The sequence below is a fragment of the Heptranchias perlo genome, chromosome 28 (assembly GCF_035084215.1).
Source record: "Heptranchias perlo isolate sHepPer1 chromosome 28, sHepPer1.hap1, whole genome shotgun sequence".
NCBI lineage: Eukaryota > Metazoa > Chordata > Chondrichthyes > Hexanchiformes > Hexanchidae > Heptranchias > Heptranchias perlo.
In genome coordinates, this window is record NC_090352.1 from 9,487,602 (window position 1) to 9,503,399 (window position 15,798).

A 15,798-nucleotide genomic window follows, 5' to 3' on the forward strand; every position below is an offset into this window, starting at 1 on the left:
GTATGTGTGTAGTTTGAGTGCCCCATGATAGAAAGGACTTTAAAGCTATAGAGAGCATACAGCACAGATTCACCAGGACGATGCCAGGCCTGGGAAACTATAGTTATCAGGAGATACTTGGGATGTTGGGATTATTTCATCTGGAGCAGAAAAGGCTAAGAGGAGATCTAATTAAGGTTTCTAAATTTATTAAGATTTTTAAAATTATGATAAGAGTGAAGATTATTGCATCTGGTTGAGGAGTCAGAGGCCATCAACTTAAAATTGGCAGTAATTGGGGAGTGTGCAATGCTTTGCCAGAGGGAGTGGTTGAGGCAGAGGCCATTGCATCTTTTAAGGGAAAATTGGATAAATATTTGAAGCAGAGGAAGATACAGAGTGTGGGGCGAGAATGGGGACAGTGGGATTAGTTTTGGATTGTTCTAGCAAAGAGCTGACACAGACACAATGGGCCAAATGGCCTCACTCTGTGCTGTAAACCTCTACGCTTCTGTGGTAGATTTAAAGAATTTCAGTGTGAAGGATTTCCAAGCAATTCCAGTTGGGAGATTTTTTTTTTCCCCTTTTGGATTGGGCAGGCTCTATCTACCGAGAGTGAAAATGTTGGGATTTCATCAACGCACTAACTGCTCAAACAGGACCAATGCCAATTACAACATAAGGAAAAAACAATGGGCAAAAGTTCCTTAGAACAGCTCAGAGTCGATGGGAACATTAGGACCATATCATTTATTATTTTTATTTAATTATCAATTTATTTTTATTTTTGAGAGCCCAAGTCCAATGCACCATCTGCCGGGGTGGGGGAGTGGGGGGGGGGCGGGAGGCACAAGGGTAACTGAAGCCCAAAACTCCACCAATCCTGCTCTGAGCTAATCAGTAGATGCACAGAGGAGCAAGCCCAGGGTTGCCATCCCTCTCAATTTCCTCCTTCTCCCTCGCCCATGTGCTTTGCCTTTACTTGGCACACAACTGGCAGAAGTTGGCATCTCAGTGGTATGAGGGGATCCAACCAGAACCTTGTCCCCAGGTCACGATGCAGGGTGTTATGGCTCAACACTTTCTCTGGTGAATACCCTTAGTTTCTGAATTGCTACAGCAGCCACCAGAAGAGACATGAATAGCAGAGAGACCCGCACATTTCCTTGAAGAGCTTTTCTATTCTTCTGTTTTCCGTTACCAATAACTGCTTCGCTCGACTCGAGTCGTGTTGGCGCTGCGGAGAACGTGGCCTCGAGTATTCCTGTGAGGAGAAAGAAAATCGGGAGATAAAGTGACTGAACGTGAAGAGACAGTATTTCACCTCAGCTCACAATCTGACAAAGATCTGAGACAAGTTTGTAAGTGGTCAAATTCTCTTGAATCAATCCTCCCAAATTATGTGCGAGCTTGAATTTTTGTGTCCTAGATTCACCCTTATCCTTAGCTTGAATGGTCACAGCTGAGATTATAACTAGAGCTGAACACGCAAACTAAGTTTTAACATCTTAAAACTCTTCTAAAGAGGGGATTGGGTGACATGGTTGGTTAGACATGGACCTTTCATCTCTGGGCCTTGGGTTCAAATGCAACCAGCACTGATTGAATAAAAGATTTCTCCCTTCTGCTGGCTTCAAGGGTCCCACGCAAAATTAATTTAGCAGTCTCAATCTAGTTTCTAATGGGAAAATCCCAAGAAACAGGATGTGAGAGCTCTTGTCCTTTTGGTAAGGTGAAATGCTATGCTGAAGAAGTCAACAGCTAGGTTGAATAGAGCACCATCTGGTGGCAGGTTGTGTATACAGTACCAGTCAACGTGGGGAAAGCAGTGAGTCTCCAAGGAGCAATATTGTAATTAAAATCTCCTTGGGGGTGATTTTAAACCTCAAAAATGGGAGGGTTGGGGGCAGGTGAGAGTTGAAAATAGTTGTTTTTTGGGTCGCGACTGCAACCCGGCTTTATTTCCGGGCTTAACGTCGATGCGTTAAAGAACAGGCTTCCCGCAGGGAATGCAAAGTCCGAAAATTTTGCGGTTGCAACCCAAAAAAAATTATTTTCAACTCCCACCCGCCCCCAACCCACCCGTTCTTGGGTTTAAAATCACTTCTTTAAAAGGCAGCCTCTGACTTCTTCTTGATGATATCAAGAACTGGAGATGTCGTCTGTACACTGTTACTGACTGAATACATGTTATGGAGAAAACCAGCTCCAGGGAGAGGGCAGTGGGAGCAATGCCAAGGGTGGGCGGGGTTCGTTCCAGAAAGTATCAGCCTCCGTCTGAAATGAGTGAAGAGAAAATGGTGGCACAGATCGGGAAGCCAGATATTTTTATTTCTAACAAAGAATACCACCAGAATGAATAAATAATTAGCTGAGCAATGAGACAGTACTTTGATAGTTACATTATAGAAAGCCACCCCAGGGCATTCCTTTAATATAACAGGTCTCTAATTTTCATGGATTCTGTATGACCAACAGGAAAAGGCTTCATTCTGATGTTCTTTCAGATCACTAGAATGATGTGATTTACATGCTGGGGTGATGTCTGCAATAAATTACAGTTCTAGGATAGATCACCGTACCGGAGTATAATCTACAATGGATTTCAGTACTGGGGTACAATCGACAACAGATTACAGTACTGGGGTACAATCGACAACAGATTACAGTACGGGGGTACAATCGACAACAGATTACAGTACTGGGGTACAATCGACAACAGATTACAGTACTGGGGTACAATCGACAACAGATTACAGTACTGGGGTACAATCGACAACAGATTACAGTACTGGGGTACAATCCACAATTATAGTACTGCATAGAAACTATAATTGATTACTATGCTGGGCTACGCCTACAATAGATTTCAATACTTTGGCAGGCTACACAATATGTCACAGCACTGGATAATTGACCATAATAGATTACAGCACTAGATAGAGTCCCCTATAGATTACAGCAAAAAGCAAAAAGTTAAGTGTTTGACAGATTACATTACTGAGCTTCAGCCTGTACTAGATTACTGATTTAGAGTGTATTACCGTACTGAGGTGGAGTCTCTATCAGATTACAGGGTGTTGGGAAAAACCTGAAATGGAACAACTGAGTGCAGCTAAAATGAAATAAATCAGATTACAGGTCTAGGATGGATTACAGTCCTGAAGTAGAATCTATAATTGATTACAGATCTTGGAGAGGTTGCTATACTAGGACAGAATCTATTATGGGTTGCAAGTCTAGGGTGAGTATAGTACTGGGGGTAGAGTCCATACTAGATTCAAGACTTGGATGGATTGCAGCATTGGGATACAGACAATAGATCATAGCTCTAAAATACAATACTGGGATGGGTTTGAAAGAATAAGAATTTCTGTCTTTGCTATATAGTTCAAATTGCTGGGTTCAAAATTTAGGCTGCTCCTTCACTAGGTACATCAGAGAAGACAGCAGATAATCAGGCTACAAGAAAGGACAAATTCCTTTTGGTCAGGAATCAGTTGAGATAAAGGTGCTTTGAACCAGGTGTGAATCAGACCTTGACCAGATGTGCAAAGTTTGAGTCTCAGACAACGATCTGATAGTCCTCTTCATTTCCTCTACGCGGGACTAAACAACTCATTGTGAGAGACACCTGAACAAGCTGGAATTAGGCTTTATGCTGGGACTACCTCAGGTCGGAGGGTCTAAGGGGATCAGGCAGCAAAGCAAAAGAGGCCCGAGAAGGTAAGTTCAACCTTTTTCTGCAGCCTCCCATGGTTATTGGTCCTGGAAGCCTTCTGGCTGTTGCTCTCCAATTGGCCAGTGGCCAGTCCTGCCCCCGTTTCTAGGTGTAACGCTCTGCCAGGGGACAGGCCTGCACTGGGTGCAGCTTGGCCACCAAATGACCCTGTCCACCAAATTCAGGTACTCCTGAGGCCTGGATAGGTGCAGCACACTTTGGGCACAGCGCCCAGACAAGGGGTGGAAGGAGGAATATTGAGGCCGACATCTTCATGGAATTGTGTTTTGATGGCACAAGGTCTGAATGATTGTTTCCTTGATCCTGATTGATGGACAGCAGTGTCTTCAAGGAAAAACAAGTAGAGCAGACTGAATTTTTCATTGGCTGGCAGTTTTGGCAAGGACACACCAGCCTCTGTGGATGTCTGGACTCGTGTAACATCTCATCCCGAAATATGCACTTTAAGACTGCAGACTGTGTGCTGCATTTTGAAAAGGGTAATAACTCAATGTGGCTGGTAGAATTATTTTGATGTGTAGTTTGCTGATGGTTTTTTGATTTATCTTTATCTTGAATTGAAAATAAATATGGACAGTTGTTTAGCATACACAAAACAGCCTATCAGTGTAACCTCTTCAGTCATCCGAATTGACAGGCTGTGTAGTGGGCATCCTGAGTGAACTCCAGTAAACAATTTATGTGATCAGGGTTAATTATTAGATTCAGGCTATGCTCACAGTGCAACAGAGAATAAAAGGTTTCCATTTGCAAGAGACGTAGTCTGCTTCCAGAAACTGTTGTCAGGCTGTTTACACATCAGGCTGCTCCCATCAGAATGTCCATTTTGAATGTGTAGAAGATGTTGTGGATATAGTAACCAGTGATGTAATGCCAGGGAATGATTTAAATCTCGTTGTGGAGGTAGCTTATGTGGCTACCAGGAGCCAGATAAAACTGAAAAGCAATGTCAGGTCAAGGCAGTTTGTTTAGGATAACGAAAGGTCGAGGGAAGTAGTGAGAACAAAACTTGATTAGAAAATTCACAAACCTTGGACAAGGTTCAGATTAGAAATGTTTTTCCCTCTGGAGGATATTGGACATGGAGAACAAAATTCTGGATCAAACGATACATTTCAAAAGGTACTGAATTTATACTTGTTGAGAAATGAGATTGAGGGCTGTTGAGATATTGAGAGATATTGTTTGTTTAATTCACATGGGCATTAGGAAGAAGGATCATGGGAGGGGGAATCTCCGTGTTCAATGCAGTTGTACATTGCCTGTACAAGGAGCGGGTCCGACAGACCGAACGGCCTTTAATTGTCCCATGTTGTGAGACTTAGAATTGCTGATTTAATTATATCACGGCCATTTTTTGTTTACATGTATAGATATTTTTTGAATGTGTTAAAAATGTCAAATTCTTACTCACCTCCTGCTTGAAGCATCTACTCTCTGTCATAGCTTCAAGTTGTCCTCGTTGATGAACCCCATTTGCAGAGCCGGCACTATCCAGTGTCTATTAAAACAGAGACAACGGGAAACAAATCACCTGTAGACTGTAGAGAAGCTTATGGTGTCGATCCCAGTACTCTAACAGAAAACTGTCCATAGTTAAATGCAACAACAACTTGCATTTATATCACAACTTTAACATAGTAAAACATCCCAAGCCGTTTCACAGGAACATTATCAGACAAAATTTGACATGAGCTACATAGAGATATTAGGGCAGGTGATCAAAAGCTTGGTCAAAGAGGTTTTAAGGAGTGACTTAAAAGGAGGGGAGAGAGAGGGGCGAAGAGGTTTAGGGAGGGATTTCCAGAGCTTAGGGCCTAGGCAGCTGAAGGCATGGCCACCATTGCTGGAGTGAAGGAAATCGGGGATGTGCAAGAAGCCAGAATTGGAGGAACACAGAGACTTCAGAGGGTTGTAGGGCTGGAGGAGGTTTCAGAGATAGGGAGGGGCGAGGCCATGGAGGGATTTGAAAACAATGATGAGAATTTTAAAATCGAGGCTTTGCCAGACCAGGAGCCAGTGTAGGTCAGCGAGCACAGGGGTGATAGGAGAACAGGACTTGATGCCATGTCATTTAAAGAGCTGCAAGATCAGCAGTTAAAAAAAGTGACTGCAGGTATATAACTAGTTAAAAGGATGACTGTGTTTGTGGTGGTAGGACAAGCCAATCCAGTGTTATACTCAACCTTGACCAATTGTGTTGATATTTCAATGTGCTGAGCACAACTGGATCCATCGTCTGTATAGGGGTAATTTTATAAATTCACAATCCCGATACAGGGCTCTACCCGCTGGGAGCACGTATTAGGAATCTGGGCACACAACCCCTCCGTCCCTCCTCCCCCCCACCCATGATTTTATGGACATTAAAATTAACAGATGAAATCATGGGGCCCACATGCTCGAATTGCCAATATGCGCTCCCAGTAATGCTCTGTACTGGGAGCGTGAAATGATAAAATGACCCCTTACGGCTCTCTCTGCTCGTTACCATGCTGCGTCCCCAGGTGGAGCAGAATTGTGGTACAATCTGATGTAAATTTATCTAGCCTTGAGTGGCCAAGAATAACAACTACTTGTATTTATACAGCGCCTTTAACGTAGTAAAACATCCCAAGGTGCTTCACAGGAGCGTAATCAGACAAAATTTGATGCCGGGCCACGTAGAGATATTAGGAGAAGTGACCAAAAGCTTGGTTAAAGAGGTAGGTTTTAAGGAGGAGAGAGAGGTGGAGAGGTTTAGTGGGAATCTGGGTTCTTACCTGCATGGCTTCCATCAGTTTCTCCATTTGCTGGTTTTGCTCCAGGGCACTCCGCAAAGTCTCCTCCGTATTAACCAACCTGTGCTGCAGTTTGGAGATCTCGGTGTCTGTCTCCGTGCCTTGCAGTGAGGCTGGGCGCCGCTTCTGATCAGGTTTGTACTTTTCAGTACTCTAAAGAGAAAAATATCACTGTCATGCAGAGTGTGCATTAGACAGATCTTTAAAATAAAACAAACTCTATTTCGCTTCAACCTTCTTTAATATTATAGATCTCAAACAGAAAATCGGTTTGGTCACAATGATTTCAGTAAAGTTTAATGGGGGCTTCACTGCCTGGTGAGTGTCATCACCCAGCCTGTGAAGTACTTACTTTGTTTCCTCTTACTGCTTTTTTCTCCCCTTCTTCATTACTCGTTAGCCTTATCTACCTTTCTCCTGTTACCGCTAATGGGCCAAGAGAAAGGAAGTTAGTTTTGTACAAATGGAGGCAGAGCTTACCTATAATGCTCAGCGAGCGTGAAACTGCTCTATAAGCTGTAGTGATTAAATAGCAGTGCCACTTCCAGCAGCATAGATAAGGTCTGCCTCCATTGGGATGAAATGGACTTTACTGCACCATTGTTAAATTTATATTGGGTCGTGAGCAATGTTGACTCTAGCATTCTGGGTCTGATAGGCTTAAATGAGTTCTTGTGATAACAATGGAAAATCATAGCAATTTGGAACATATTACTTGCAGTTAACACATGGTTGAATCTACGGTTGGACAGCAGTCATTGGCCCGGAAATTACGCTGAATGGCGAACCAACGTCACCCGCTGCTGGTTAGTTATAAACTCGCCCACTAACTACTCGCGGGCTTTTGGACAGCAACTTGCTTCATTGGTGAGCTGCAAAAAGTGCAGCGTCCAATCCTGGGCTTCTGTCAGCTGTGTGTGCAGAGAAAAGATCTCTCCCTTTCCCCTCAACCGTGAAGCATTCTTGACAAGTAACGTAGAGTCAGAACCAGGAGGCGAAAGCTACAACAGTAAATTCAATATAAAATCAGTTAGAGAAAGTGAAATAAAGAGAGGGCAAGATTAAAAGACAGAGATAAAAGAGACAAAGAAAAAGTTAAAAAATTTAAAAGTTTTAAATTGAAATTTAAAAAAAAAATGTCCAACAAACATTATTATCGGGAGTAATGAAACTCCACATTTTTAAAAGTCATTAATACGTACCACACTGTTAAAAGTTAATTTAGACCTGATATAACTCAGGGTACTTTTTTTCTGGAGAGATTAGTTGGTTTTCAGCTGGGCAGGAGAGCAAGTTCACACTGGTCCATTGATTGCAGCCGGCTAGATCCCTTTACCACGAAGCTTTCGGAGAAGCAGGGAATCAGGTAGAGCAATTTCCGGATTTCCGCATTTGACTGCGCATGTGCGCTTTCCGGAACTTGCTCTTCCATTTTCCCTGAAACAACGGTGAGCCCTGTTAGCATCGCCATTATTTTACGAGCAATTTCCGGGCCATTATTTCTTGGAGACATTTGCATTGCAAAAAAACTTACTGTAAATTTGTATTTAAAAAAGCCACACCAGCATAAAGCAGAATAAAAATGCTAAACTCAAAATTCCTGTCACTAGAAAGAAAGAAAGAACTTGCACTTTATATAGAGTCTTTCATGACCTCAGGACATCCCAAAGCATTTCACAGCCAAAGAAGTACCAAGAAAAAGCAGAACAAAAAAAGTGCTTCAGCCCAAACTCTGAACCTTTAAGGAATATTACTGATGCGTACAGTGAATATCAGGCAGGATTTATGATGAAATGAAAGATTTTGAGTTAATTAAAGCACTCTGCCTTGATCCCTTGCTTTAATTAGCTCTGGATTCCAGCATAAACCCCACTGCATCATTTATGTATACCTTGGTAAAATGGGCTGTCCTTTGTTTCTCTTTGTCTCTCTCTGTTATGAAGCTGATCTAGACAATAATATAACACAAGAGTAATTTTTTTTCCAATGCACTATCAAAACTAATTTAATATCATAGTTTCTACGTCACAAAACCAGCATTCCTTAAGGTCCTATATTATGTAGCCCAGAGCCCGCTTCATTTTGGTCTAACAATTTGTCTTAATGTCAGCCTCAGAAAAGTACTCCTCACTCCATAATTCATCTAATCTGTGCAGTAGTTACCCTGGGAATGCTCAATGCTGACACAGTGTGCACAAAATGGAAACGTTTTTTATTCCCAGCACTGGCATCTCTTGGAGCGCATAAAAGTCGAACAAAAAAATCATTAAAAAAAAGATCAATCACTGCGGTTTGTGTTCAATGAACTTTGGTGCCATTTTTCCATTTATAAGTGTTCCAGTGCTGCACAGTGTCTTTATACAAACTGCAGATCAGAAGGAAGATGTAGCTTCTGTCGCTAACCAAAATCCTCCAAGTTTGACCACAAATACCCTCTTCCTTTCCATTTCAATTTTATTTTCCTCCCCGCACCCCAAGGTTCAACATGTTCATGCAACATTCTACAGTTGAGAAGACTAATAGTCAACCCAGAGAGGGGCCTCTGCCATGGCCACCCTATGCTCATCCACCAGGGTGTGCAACTGCACCCTGAATGACTCTTCCTCCAAACTTCCCTCCTTCCTCTGGCCTTCCAATGTTGCAACCATTTTTGACCAGGTAAATAAGGTCTTGGGTCCCTCCGACTCAATCCAGTACACACAGAAGCCAGATTTGGAACACAGAAACTACTGATGCGAAGATAATTTGGATATTTTATCAAAAGAAAAGCAATTTATTTTCATTCGTCTTCAAGAAATCTGAAAGTGACAAAAAACTCAGAGCAGAGGCAAACTTTCCTCATCAGATTGGCTCTGGGTCAGCAAACATAACGGCTTTGAGGTCAAACTAAACTGATCTTAGAATCTAAACCAATCCTTAGGTTCACCGATCCCTACTGCTAATGGTCTAGGTTGCACCTTCTAGATTGAAGATCATTATTGCCCCAAAGAGCTGCCGTTTACTCACAAGAACATATAGTTTCTCTCGGAGGACCCTGATGTCTTCCTGTAGCTTCTGTTCCTTCATTCTCCACTCAGCTTTATGAACTTCCCGGCTGAGGTCCTTTTCCCCTCCACCGGAATGACGGTTGGTCTCCAATAGCAATGAGCGTAGTTCGTTTAGATTCCTAGTTTCACGGATCATTGAAAGCATCAACAATGAGGGGCAAGTGGGCAAATTGAAGAGGGGAGAAAAAGCAGAGACAATCATCAGCGTGCAAGCATTGTGACACGGTGCAGATAGAGTGCATTTCTGATCATGATATTGTTAGTCTGATCCAAGACTAATTCAAACAGAAAACTGGCAACATCCCCGCCTGGTGAGGGTGGGGAGGAAAGCTGCTATGATAAAAGCTTAGAACAGCCCAAGCTGCTGACAATAAGCCTGGTGTGATCCAGCATTTAAACAATGGCTATAAGAACTGAAGAATAATCAAGGACAAGAAACATCCCGTTAACTCATTAAAGCTCATGCCTCTAGTACCCTAACTCTCCCAGATGAGCATTCAACGACATTTTCAACACCCCAACGGCTTTGTCTCTACTATCTTTCCTAGCACATTGTTCAAAACATTTATCATCCTGAGCAAACTTCTTCCAAATCTAATTAAAAGCCTTGTATATACCGAAACTTACACTCTCCAAAAGCATCACACCTAAAGTGTCACACTTCAAAAAACGTCATGCCTAAAGTGTCACGCCTAAAGTGTAGTTATATTTCTTAATGCTAAAGGGATCAAGGGATATGGGGAATAAGTGGGAACAGGGTATTGATTTAAATGATCAGCTACGATCATTTTGAATGGCAGAGCAGGCCCGAAGGGCCGAATGGCCTACTCTTGCTCCTATTTTCTATGTTTCTATGTAGCACTTCAAAAGTGTCACACTCAAAAACAACATTGCCGGGAATTTCTTTGAGGGTTCTCCCAATTGGCCTCTGCAACTGGCGGAAGATTGGCAGAAACTCCGTTTATGTGCTTTATAAGGCTTTTCCACCGATCTTCTGTTGAAATTACGATGGCCGATTGGGAGAATTCGAGGAAATTCCCAGACCACATGTCCGTAGGGCAAAAACCTATGATTGGCTCAAATAACCAAATTCTGTTAATTTAGCCATGCCGATAGATCTAATTGATTCAAATAGAAACAATGAGCCAATGCAAAGCCAGTTTCATTCACTAGACAGGAAGAAGAGCTTCCAAATCAGCAAAGCGAAAGCATTTGCTACTGATATTTGTATAATGGGTCTATAGTTGCCTGGGTTGGATTTGTCACCATTTCCAAATGTAAGTGGTACGTTTGCTTGTTTTCAGTCCTGTATCCCAATATCCAGTGATTCCTTCATGATGACAGTCAATGCCCCATAAATTTCCTCCCTGGCCTCCTTCAGAACTCTGGGATATGAACTATCTGACCTAGGGGATTTACTTGTGTTCAGTCCCTTTAACTTATCAAGCATCTCTGCCACAGTGATTCCAACATCCTACATGATATTTGATGTATAAGGTGGATAGTAAGGTAAGCCTAGATTTTATAATCAGCATGTTTTCAGACCAACAGTAACAATTTATTTTAAACAGGGTAACACTGGCTGTAAAATAACACTAATCAGAAAATATAGGCTTTAGTGTTATCCTCTTTGGTACATACTGCTAGAAATTCATCCATTATTAAAGATAGAATGAACTTGCATTTATATATCGCCTTTCACATCCTGAGGACATCCCACAGTGTTTCACATCAAATGAATTATTTTTGTTATGTTGGCAAACAGGGCAGTCAACCTGCTGGATCATCCTAGAGAGAGATAACCCCCGGCTTCTCCACTACCAACCATCTCCTTAAACCCCTCTCCCCTGCTCCCTTCACCCTCACCTCCAACAAGTGGACTTCTTTGTCATGAAGATTGAGACAATTCGTTCAGCTGCCTCGGTTGCTTCCGCACCCTTCCCCTTCCCCTCGTCCACTAAGCCAAATCTCTCCCAATGCTCCCCCCGTCCTAGCCCTGAACCCGTGTCTTTCTCTAATTTTGCTTCTATCTCCCCTCGTGCCCTCTCTGAGTGCATCTTGTCTGTCTTGCTCCATTCCCACTAAATTGCTGACAATATTGTAAATGGTTCCCCTTCCTCGGGTACTGTCCACCTTCCTTTCAAACCTGTCATCATCCCCCCTTCAAAAAACCTACCCACGACCCCTCTGTACTTGCAAACTACTGCCCCATCGCCAACCTCTCTTTCCTCTCCAAAGACCTTGAACAAATAAAAGCAAAATTCTGTGCATGGTGGAAATCTGAAACAAACAGAAAATGCTGGAAATACTCAGCAGGTCAGGCAGCATCTGTGGAGAGAGAAACAGAGTTAACGTTTCAGGTCAATTTCAGAATGTTTCCAGCATTTTCTGTTTTTATTCCATGAACATATTATTGCCTTCCAAATCTGTACCCATCTTTCCCACAACTCCAAGTTTCATTCTCACCAATCAGGTTTCCAGCCCTGCCACGCTCTGTAACTGCCCTTTGTTACATCCGCTGTGACGGTGACCATGGTGCAATATCCCTCCTTGTCCTTCTTGGAATTTCTGCAACCTTTGACACAGTTGACCACACCACCCTCCTCTAACGCCTCTCCTCCTCTGTCCAATTCAGTGGGACTGCTCTTGCTTGGTTCCACTCTTACCTGTCCAATCGTAGCCAAAGCGATGGCTTTTCTTCCCACCCTCACACAGAGGTGATGTGGAGTCCCGCAAGGATTTATTCTTGGGCCCCCTCCCATTTCTCACCTACATGCTCCAACATCATTCAAAGACATGGGGCCTGAATTTTCTGGGTCTTTCTGATGCTCTACCAGAAGTGCAGCAGAAACCGTGGTTCCATATGTATGCCGATAACACCTAGCTCCACCTCACCGCCACCTCTCTCAACCCCTCCACTGGCTCTGTGTTGCCAGACTGCTTGTCCAACATCTAGTCCTGGATGAGCCGCAATTTTCTCTAGTTAACCATTAGGAAGACAAAAGCTATTGTCTTTGGCCCTGCCACTAACTCCGTACCCTCACTGCCAATTCCATCCCCCTCCCGGCCACTGTTGAACCAGACTGTTTGCAACCATGGCGTCCTATTTGACCCTGAGCTGTGCTTCTGACCCGATATCCTCTCTATCACCAAGACCACTTATTTCCATCTCCATAAAATAGGCCACCTCCACCCAACTGGTGCAAAAAAACCTCACTTATGCCTCGGTCACCTCCAGACTCAATTCCAATGCTCTCCTGGACGGCCTCCGATCCTCCACCCTCCACAAGCTTCAGCTGATACAAAACTCTGCAGCCCGTATCCTATCCCGCACCAAGTCCCACTTGCTCATCACCCTATGCTTTTGACCTACCTGTGCTCCTGGTTACCAAACACCTCAAATTTAAAATTCTCGTCCATCTCTATCTCTGTAACCTTCTCCAGCCCTCCGAGAACTCTGGGTTCCTCTGACTCTGGCCTCTTGTGCATCCCCCACTCCCTTCGTTTAACCATTGGTGGCTGTGCCTTTAGCCGTCTAGGCCCTAAGCTCTGGAATTCCTTCTCTAAACCCCTCCATCTGCAGCTCCCACTAATCCCCTCTTTAAAAGCTTGGTCAAAGAGGTGGGTTTTAGTCACTCCTCTTAATATCTCTTTCTTTGGCTTTGCGTTCATTTTTGTCTGATTACACTTCTGCATCATGCTATTGGACATTTTTCTACATTAAAGGCACTTATATAAATGTAAAATATTGTGTACAACGTGCTCCCATAAACAGCAAATGAAATGAGATAAATGATTAATTGATTTGTTTTTTTGGGCAGGACACCAGGAGAATTCAACCAACATCACCAAAAGCCTGGTCATTAATTTCATTACTTTGTGGGACCTTGCTGTCCACAAATTGCTGACAGTAGTGATTACACTTCAAAAGTAATTTATTTGTTGTGAAGCGCTTTTGGACGTCCTGAGGATGTGAATGACGCTACATAACATCACAACATTTCACCACTCCATGCATCCCCAACTCCACTATTTTATTCCAGAAACCTTTAGTAGCTATAGGCACTAAATTCTGTGGTTTACTTTTATCTTGTATTGTTCAGTCATTTTGGGGGTAAAGTTGCTGTGTGTGTTAGATTTAGTGCACACAAATGTTAAGAACTAGTCATTTTGTGGGTTAGTGATTATGGAGTAGTTGCTAAGTTTTAAATCAACTCCTAAAAATTGATCTTAGGAATAAATGGGTATAACTTGTGTTAACATATTGGCTGGCATTAACTGTTAAGAGCTTGTTTAGTACCAATTAACTGGATTCCGTGCCCAATTGCTCAGGCTTGATTTCAAGTGGTCGTTATATTAATGAAGCACATTCAAGAGTCAGTGTTTCAGCAGTGAAAAGAACAAGATGATGCATAAAGTGACTTGAAGCAGACAGGACAGCATGCAGGACACAGGAGAAGCTGAGACAAATGTACAGAGTATCAAGGAGATCGGAGAAAAGCCCAGGCTGCTCCCATATTGGTGCCTAGGGCATGTGTACCAATGATGTGGTAGTACCATTGGTAGTGATAATGGGGGACTTCAACTATCCTAATATAGACTGGGTTAGTAATAGTGTAAAGGGCAAAGAGGGGGAGGAATTTCTGAAGTGTGTTCAGGAGAATTTTCTTGATCAGTATGTTTCCGGCCCAACGAGGAAGGAGGCATTGCTGGATCTGGTTCTGGGGAATAAGGTAGTTCAAGTGGAGCAAGTGTCAGTAGGGAAACATTTAGGGAACAGTGATCATAGTATCAAAGTTTAGATTAGCAATGGAAAAGGACAAGGAGCAATCTAGAGTAAAAATACTTAATTGGAGGAGGGCCAATTTCAGTGGGTTGAGAATGGATCTGGCCCGGGTAAATTGGAATTAAAGATTGGCAGGCAAAACTGTAATCGAACAATGGGCAGCCTTTAAAGAGGAGATAGTTCGCGTACAGTCTAGGTACATTCCCACGAGGAGGAAAGGTAGGGCAACCAAAGCCAGAGCTCCCTGGATGACGAAAGAGATAGAGAGTAAGATGAAGCAGCAAAAAGGGGGGCATATGACAGATGTCAGGTTGATAATACAAGTGAGAACCAGGCAGAATATAGAAAGTGCAGAGGAGAAATGAAAAAGAAATAAGATGGGCAAAGAGAGAGTATGAGAATAAACTGGCGGCTAACATAAAAGGCAATCCAAAAGTCTTGTTTAGGCATATAAATAGTAAACAGGTAGGAAGAGGAGGGGGCTGGTCGATTAGGGACCAAAAAGGAGATCAACGCATGGAGGCAGAGGACATGGCTGAGGTACTAAATGAGTACTTTGCATCTGTCTCTCCCAAGCTAGAAGATGTTGCCAAAATCACAATAAAGGAGGAGGTAGTTGAGATGGGCTAAAAATTGATAAAGAGGAGGTACTAGAAAGGCCAGCTGCACTTCAAGTAGATAAGTCACCCGGTCCGGATGGGATGCATCCTAGGATGCTGAGGGAAGGAAGGGTGGAAATTGCAGAGGTGCTGGCCATAATTTTCCAATCCCCCTTAGATATGGGGGTGGTGCCAGAGGACCGGAGAATTGCAAATGCTACACCCTTGTTCAAAAAAGGGTGTAAGGATAAACCTGGCAACGACAGGCCACGGGCCAGTAAGTTTAACCTCGGTGGTGGGGAAGCTTTTAGAAACGATAATCCGCAACAAAATTAATAGTCACTTGGACAGGTGTGGATTAGTAAAGGAAAACCAGCACGGATTTGTTAAAGGCAAATAGTGTTTAACTAACTTGATTGTGCTTTTTGATGAGGTAACAGGGAGGGCTGATGAAGTAACAGAGAGGGTTGATGTTGTGTATATGGACTTTCAAAAGGCGTTTGATAAAGTTTCATATAATAGGCTTGTCAGCAAAATTGAAGCCTATGGAATTAAAGGGGCAGGGTCATCATGGATATGAAATTGGCTAAGTGACAGGAAACAGAGAGTAGTGGTGAACGGTTATTTTTCAGACTGGTGGAAGGTATACAGTGGTGTTTCCCAGGGTCGGTACTAGGACCACTGCTTTTTTAAATATATATATTAATGACTTGGACTTGGGTGTACAGAGCACAATTTCCAAATTTGCAGATGACACAAAACTTGGAAGTGTAGTAAACAGTGAGGAGGATAGTGATAGACTTCAAGAGGACATATACAGGCTGCTAGAACGGGCAGACACATGGCAGATGAAATTTAATGCAGA

The 15,798-nt window shown here is 42.9% G+C and overlaps 1 protein-coding gene and 1 long non-coding RNA gene across 3 annotated transcripts in view; one reads left to right on the plus strand and one right to left on the minus strand.

Annotated features, from left to right (window-relative positions):
- The window catches only part of clip2 (CAP-GLY domain containing linker protein 2), a 142,199-nt gene that overhangs the window by 10,108 nt on the left and 116,293 nt on the right, over positions 1-15,798 (minus strand). The window contains exons 14-17 of the mRNA XM_068008033.1: positions 9,508-9,667; positions 6,484-6,654; positions 5,136-5,222; positions 1,140-1,243 (exon numbers count right to left, since the gene is read on the minus strand). Of these exons, the coding sequence (XP_067864134.1) occupies positions 1,140-1,243; positions 5,136-5,222; positions 6,484-6,654; positions 9,508-9,667 (522 nt within the window). The remainder of the gene's footprint in view (positions 1-1,139; positions 1,244-5,135; positions 5,223-6,483; positions 6,655-9,507; positions 9,668-15,798) is intronic.
- Positions 4,564-15,798, plus strand: part of LOC137344840 (uncharacterized) — a 31,520-nt gene continuing 20,285 nt past the window's right edge. The window contains exon 1 of one of the 2 annotated variants that reach the window (XR_010968479.1): positions 4,564-4,843. This is a non-coding gene — a long non-coding RNA (uncharacterized lncRNA). Of the gene's footprint in view, positions 4,844-6,569; positions 6,636-15,798 lie in introns of those variants that run through there. The other variant, XR_010968480.1, reaches the window with a different exon arrangement.